Consider the following 7,506-nt stretch of genomic DNA (forward strand, 5'->3'; position numbering starts at 1 on the left):
TTTTTTTATTTTCTTTTTTCTTAATTCACCTGACTGTCATTCAGAATATTTATTCTTTTTGTTTCGTATATCTTTACTGACTCAAACCCTCTGTGTTTGTCTCCCGTTCCCTCCAGGTGGTAACTCCTCACAGAGCAGCTCCCCCAGCTCCAGCGCTCCCAACTCCCCTGCTGGCTCCGGCCACATCCGGCCCAGCACGCTCCACGGCCTCGGCCCCAAACTGCCGGGCCAGAGGCTGCGTCAGGGGCGCCGCAAGTCCGCTAGTAGCATCCCCCTGTCCCCTCTGGCTCGCACGCCGTCCCCCACCCCGCAGCCGACGTCCCCTCAGCGCTCTCCCTCCCCTCTCCTGAGTGGACACTCTGTTGCCATCTCCAAAACAACCCAATCCTTCCCGGCCAAGATACATTCCCCGCCCACAATCGTGCGCCATATTGTGCGCCCGAAAAGCGCGGAGCCGCCTCGGTCTCCGCTGCTGAAACGCGTCCAGTCCGAGGAGAAGCTGTCCCCGTCCTACACGGGAGACAAGAAACACCTGTGTCCCAGGAAGCACAGCTTGGAGGTGACCCAAGAGGAGGTGCAGGACGAGGAGCTGAGGCCCGGGGAGCGCGACTACACCGTCCTGCAGAGCGTGGAGGAGGCCGCCTGCGAGCCGCTGGCCATCAACCGCGTGCGTCCCGTGGAGCAGGGCTGCTTAAAGAGGCCGGTCGGCCGCAAGATGGGCCGGCAGGAGTCTCTGGAGGAGCTGGACAAGGACAAGCTCAAGTCCAAGATGGTGGTGAAGCGACAGGAGTGGTCGGAGAGGAGGGAGTCTCTGCAGAAACAGGACGCCCTGCGGGAATCTGACTCATCCCCCATGTGTGGCGACGACAGGGAGGAAGGTTTTCTGGGGCGAAGCCAAAACAAATCCCAGAGCAGCCCAGAGTGCGGCCCCCTGGAGGCCAAAGCTGCCAGCACCACTCTGAAGGATGTTCTGTATAAGAAACTCACCACACGAGCCTCCGAGGGAATCGCTGAGCCGTCGGGCGGCTGTGGCAGCGGCAGCGGTGAAAACGAAGGCGGGCTCCGAACGCTGTGCTCCGGTCACCCAGAGTGGCAGCACTCCAGGCAGGGGAAGGACAACATGAAGCCGGACAGGCTGGACTTCAAAGCTCCCAACATCGAGTTCACCAGGAAGCGGCTGTCATTCGAGGAGAGGGAGGACTGCATGTGCCGTTTGTCCTCTGGCATCCACGAGAGCCTCCACTTTGGCTCCACCAGGTCCAAGAGCCTCCAGCTGGACTCGGCCATGCCTCATGACCACATGAAGGCAGGTCTGGGAAGTGTTCACTCCAGCCCTGAGGGTCTGGCGCCCAAGATTTTCTCCGGCCGAGCAGAGAGCGCTGTGGAAAAACTGCAGCTCATCTCCTCGGCAGAGTCTCCCCTCCGAAAGACATCATCCGAATACAAACTGGAAGGACGTCATGTGTCCTCTCTCAAACCCCTGGAGGGAACCTTGGACATCGGCCTGCTCTCGGGGCCTAGAGTCTCCAAAACAGAAACTTGTTTATCCAAGATGATGGAGAACACAAGCGACTCTGTTTCGGTGAGTCCTCCGACGTGGCTTCAGAGCCCCACAGAGAGACACATCACCGTCCCCCAGCTGAAGACCGCAGACAAGCTGAAGAGCCCCCTCGCCAGCTCCCCGAGCCCTGAAGCTGTTTCCTCTCTGAACAGCATCGTAGTAAATAACCCGACCACAGAAGTGAAAATAAGTACAAGTGAGGAGAAAACACAGGAAAGACTCAGTGACTCTGTAAAGGCTCCAGTCGCCAAAGTGGAGGCCTCATCCTTCACTATGAAACAAGAGAGCAGGACGGGTCTGAAGCCGGCTTCATCGCTGGCTCACGAGCACCGAGGCGCTCGTCACAGCTCCCACTTCTCCTGTGGAAAAACTCCGTCCATACGGGAAGTCAGCAACGAAGATCAGGAGGACGAAGCGGAGCAGCAGGAAGTCGCACCGCACACTACATCCCCGACGGCTGCCAGCCCCAAAACAGTCGTCTCTTTGACTTCGCCGAAGCCGAAGCCGGAGGCGGACGTTAAAAGTTCACCTGCACCTCCGGCCGCAGCTGCCAAGGAGCCATTAGCAGCGTCACTGAAGCAGAGCACAAACCCCGGTCTGGATACAGGTCAGCGTCAGAGCCGCGAGGAGAAACCAGCCTCAAAGATGACCTCTGTGTCTGAGGTGAACGTACAGAACAACTGTGCATCTGTGCGCGTTCCAGAGAGTGTGCTTTCAAAACAGCAACTGCAGAACATCTGCTCTTCAAATACAGAGCGGCAGGTTTCTATAACAACACCAGCATCTGGCCCCGCACCCGGCAGTAAATCCTGCAGCTCCAAATCAGACGGCTGGGCCTGCGAGCGACCTGTGTGTAAGGACGGTGCACAGTGCAACAGGGCGGCTGCGAGAGCGGCCTGTGATGCAAGCGGCTTCGGCTCCAAGAAGGAAATCAACACGTGCACCACAGCTGGGAAAGTAAATACAGGCACCTTGTTCCAAAGTGTTGCAGAAGTCACACTGAGCTCAAACAAAAGGGATAATAACACTGTGTCTGTGGGTAAAGTAGAAAGCAGTAGCATATCTGTGCAGAAGAAGGATGATGCCATATCACCAAAGACAAAGAGCAACAGCAACGTGAAAGATTCAGAGCAGCCATCAAAAACCCAGCCAGCTGAGAAAGCACAGCACAAATCATCAGCCCCAGAGCCGGGCGCCGGCAAAAAAGAAGAAAGTGTCATCAGTGTGAGTGAAAACGCTGCGCTCCTCTCAGCCAAGCAGAAAGGTTCGGCTTCAGCAGCTGCGGATGAAAATGTCCCGAGTCCCAAGAGTAAGTCAAAGCCTGACCCGCAACCTGTGAAGGCGGAGAAGGAGGCGAGAGCCGCCGAAGTGAAACCTCAGAGCGCAGCGGCCAGAGGAAGTCCAAACTCAAAGCAGAGAGACGCGTCTAAAGACTCGACGGCCTCCGCTTCAAACGCTCCAGCGGCCCACGAGGTCAAACGGAAAGAAGCGGCGCTGCCATCCGCTGGAGGTGACGTAAAGCGAGAGGAACCGGCGCAGCTGACGCACTCTCCCGCTCCGGCCGAGGTGAAGCAGAAGGAGACCCAGCCCAAAAGCTCTGTAGCAACCACAGTGAAAGAAAACACTGATTCCAAGCCAAAATCCCTCTCCCCTAAAACTGTCCCCTCAGCTTCAAAGACTCCTGTAGCTCCAGCACCGGTTATTAAACACAGTCTTGATGCCAAACACAAAGACCCCTCCCCTAAAAACGCCGCCCCGGTCGTTAAAGACCAGCACGACTCGAAACCAAAAGACGTCAGCGTCAGCTCGCCTCCCCGTCAAATGCAGCAGCTCAGGAAGGAGCTTCTGCCTCCGTCAGCTGTCTCCTCTCAGCCCGATCCTCCACCGGTGCTGCCCAGACCTGCAGGGAAGAAAGAGACGCCCCCGCCCTCGGCCAGGGTCTCCACTCCCACCTCCACCTCCAGCTGTGCAGCTCAAGACGCTGCAGCCAAGGTCTCCAAGGACGGCCCCAAACAGGACAGTCACAAGGGCCCGGAGACCAGAACCACCACCACCACAACAACCACCACCACCACCACCACGCCGGACAAACAGACGTCCTCCGGCCGCAAGGAGCCGCCCGAGAGGAAGAAGAAAGAAACGACTCACGACGTCGCATCTGTACAGAAAAACACAAAAAGAGACACAACCAGAGCCGCTGCCGCCGCCGCCGCCGCACAAAAAGACACTTCAGACAAAGACGGCGGCAGGTCCAAGCAGCAGAAGGAGTCGCCACGAAGCTCCAGCAACAAGAAATAAAAAAATAGAGAGAGAGAGAGAGAGGGGGGCAGCTGAGGTCATCGATCACTGCACAGACTCCAGATGTAATAAAATGTTCGACATGTTTTGTGCAAACATCATCATGCCTTCTTTTTGTTTTTTGTTTTGTTTTGAGGACCGGGCAAGCTGTTACATGCTGATGGAGAGGTAGACGTGTGTGTGTGTGCCTGTGTGTTGTGTCAATAAGACGACAAGAAGATGTGTGTAGGTGTGAATGTAGGCAGCCACGTGCTGACGATCTCTGCTGTTTTTCTTAATTCAGTGATTCACTTTTAACTGAATGTTTGTTTGGAGTTTTTTTCTTTGACGTTCGTGTGTGTGGACGGACGGCAGAGCGCTTCGTGCAATCAGAGTGTCGGGGGGGAGGAGCCTTACAGAGGTGGTGACGTACAGTACTGTAGAGTCAGTGCCATAAATGATTTTTTGAAATTGCACTCTTAACTTCTAGATTGGAAGGACCTGATGATGATGATGATGATGATGAAGTCTTTTTAATGCAGTAGAAAAACACACAGCTTCGCTCAACAAAACACTTCACAAGTTTCTGTTCTGGTCGAGTCAGTTGGGTTTTTTGTGCAGAGGGAATCCACTACGTCCTGTGCTGTTCACCTAAAAAAAACACACACACACACACACAAACACACACAGATGGACACACAATCATGTGACGGTTCTAGAAATAAATTAGTGTAGGGGCCTTAGAATCATGGGAAATAAAAACTTTCTGTTCTGAGCAAGATTGCGGTGTTTATTCACATTCCTCTGACATCTGTACATATATTTTTTTTTATTTTTATGCAATATGGTGTAAATATGACAACACTGTAAAACTGGGATACATGGGGCTTACATGATTGTTGTTTGTATTATATGTATAGATTTTTTGCAGTGTCATGTTTGTATGTATACGCTCGACATGAAGAGTTGATAACCACGTTTCCGCTCGACGGCTCGGTGGTCTGAAGTAAGCTACTGTGACGTGTCTCATCGACTCATCCTCCTCCTCCTCCTCTCTGTGACCTTCGACATGTTCTCACATGTTCCCGAATTAACTTGAAAAGAAAGGAAAAGTCACGAGGGAGGGGCTGGGTGCGGGTCGGGGTCGGGGTGGGGTGGGGTGGGGGTGGGGGGTGTATTTCTAAAAATGTAGCATTACATAAGAAAACTGTGAGGGCTGTCAGCGTTTCCCATGAATGTCTTTATTGTTGATGATGATGAGCTGGCCGGCTGACTGCAGCGTGAAGAATGATGAGTGTGTAAAAAAATATGAATTATTAATGAGATGAACCAGCAGTTCTGCACATGATCGCCAGGAATTTCTGCAGTAGATTTTTTTTTTTTCCTCCTCCTCCTTCTTCTTCTTCTTCTTCTTCTTTTTCATTTTAATTTCAAGGCTTTTGGTCAAGAAATGTTCCCAGAGTGCTTCACTGTCAGTGTTTCAGAGAATGTGGAGGTCAGGCTTCGGTCAGTGTTGTTAAAGTCATGTGCTCGTGTTTGGGACTCGTCATGATGAGCTGCAGCTTAAAGCTTCACCACAGGAAAACGATTTTAATACGAGGAATCCTGATTATCTGCATCATGCATTTAGTCCACAACATGCATTTGATGTTATGTGCAAAATACCTGGTACTTTACATAGAGGCTGTCATTTATCAGCATTCACACACAAACACATACACACATACGTACATGCATATATACACACACATGTGATTCTGTACTGTAGATGCCTTTTTTAAATTACAAACCCTAAATGACAACCAGAAAGTAGCCTAGGACACTAAGTATGTAATGCAGTATTTGCTCTGTCGTGCTGGCTCTATAAAAACAATAACCTTGTCTACTACATATACTCTTATGTTGACAAGTCAAACAGAAAGTACTTCATGTAACATGACACAGAATATAGTTTATCTAAACGGCGTACTGTCTCCGAGAACGACACTGAACCCTTGAGATTGACTGGCAGAGATTTTTAATGTTAAAAGAATCTGATGTTTACCTGCATTAGATGTGTTGTAAATGTATTGCTAATGTAATTGTGAGAGAATAAACGCACCTTAACTGTTTGCCACTGTTCAGTTCAGAGGACAAGCGATGGAGGAGATGAGTTTAACTGAATTGTCCCGACTGCAAATCGAAAACAAATCACTGAATTTTTATGTTTTTCTTTCTTCAACTCCCCACACACACACACACGCACACACACATAACACAAACAGGTTTTTCTTTCTTCCTGTGACGACTGACATTTAGATCCTCAAAGCACATTCAATGCTTGTTTACAAAGCATCATGGATGTATATTTTGTATATTGTTGATTTGCCAAATCTATGTTCTGTGTCACGGATAATGTCGTTTCTAGTAGTGTGAGACTTTGCTCCTTTGACACCGGGATGTTTAAAGAGAACATTTGTTTGTGCAGTAATCAATGTCTTTTCATACGTCAGGTTCTTCTTTGTCTGCTTGTCTTTTCAACTTTACTTTTCTTTATTTTGTCTTTTTCCTCTCCTCTGTGCAAAGTTAGTATTAGATGAACTTGCTTACAATGGTTTGTCTTTTAGAATATGTGCAATAAAAGTGTTTTGAGTTTTGTATTTTGCCCAAGGAAAGCTCTATGGATGTCATAGATGTTGTATATTAAAACAGATATTTATACTTCTAATGTTGCGTAATACTGAAAATAAAATGGAATTATAAATTACTCCTTTTATTTTTTTATTATTTAAAAAACCTGCTTATCATTCACACATCACTCAACACCTCATATTCACCATCAGAGTCTGCATGTGTTAAAGGCTTTATAAGAGACTTTCTTAGGCTTTATGGACTTACAGGAGCCATTTAAATACATGTTAGTACAATAGAATGATTAAAAATCCTACTTTTTGTCAAGTTGAATTGTTACAAACCACAAACATTTTGCATCTTTTATACCAATTAATTAAAAAAAATGTATAATTTGGTCCCAACTACATGAAAAAAACCCTGCTGCAGTCTGTCAGTCGGAGCACCGCAGGTCGTCTGCGACAGGGGGCAGTGTGTTTCCATTTGTGTGCCGGGGCGAGTACTGGTCAAATCGGTTCCTCTGTTACGCAACCTTCATTGAGCAGAGATAAAGAGGACTAATGTGGTGCAACACAGTTCAGAAATCCTCTCAAGATTAGGGTGAAGTGATAAAGCTGCATATTTAAACAGCCTCTCTCACACAGATTACTACTTACTAACTTCACACAGTAAAATAACACACATTCATCTTCATTCACCCTGTGTTTCAAAGTAAAACGCTTGCACTGTTATCCATGGGTATAATTTGCGCTCTACATTTGTGAATTCATTACAGGCACTTTCTACTGGAAAATATAATTCCTACATCTCAGGGAAATACACATTTGGCACATTTAGCCCTTTTAAGCCCCACGATTAGAGTGTTAACGGTGCAGATGGAGCCGTGTCCGTGCAGACTGATTACTAAGCAAAAATATTAAACAGAGGAATGAATAGGAAAAAATCCTCTTAGGGAATGGAGTGGACCGTTGGGAGAGGGGGGGGGGAGCTGCAGCAGCCAAGAGCACTGAAAGAAAGATCGTTGTGGTAACTAATTTATTATCATTAATTGACCATAT

The 7,506-nt window shown here is 48.8% G+C and overlaps 1 protein-coding gene across 19 annotated transcripts in view; it reads left to right on the forward strand.

Annotated features, from left to right (window-relative positions):
- Nucleotides 1-6,584, forward strand: part of mast4 (microtubule associated serine/threonine kinase family member 4) — a 91,301-nt gene extending 84,717 nt beyond the window's left edge. For all 19 annotated transcript variants that reach the window (XM_085792897.1, XM_085792899.1, XM_085792900.1 and 16 more), the window contains one exon: nucleotides 117-6,584. In XM_085792897.1, the coding sequence (XP_085649023.1) occupies nucleotides 117-3,859 (3,743 nt within the window). In that variant the 3' untranslated portion in view covers nucleotides 3,860-6,584. The remainder of the gene's footprint in view (nucleotides 1-116) is intronic.
- Nucleotides 6,585-7,506: the final 922 nt, after the last annotated feature.

This window comes from Trachurus japonicus, chromosome 12 (assembly GCF_045865225.1).
Source record: "Trachurus japonicus isolate A0001 chromosome 12, Traja_1.0".
Taxonomy (NCBI): Eukaryota; Metazoa; Chordata; class Actinopteri; order Carangiformes; family Carangidae; genus Trachurus; species Trachurus japonicus.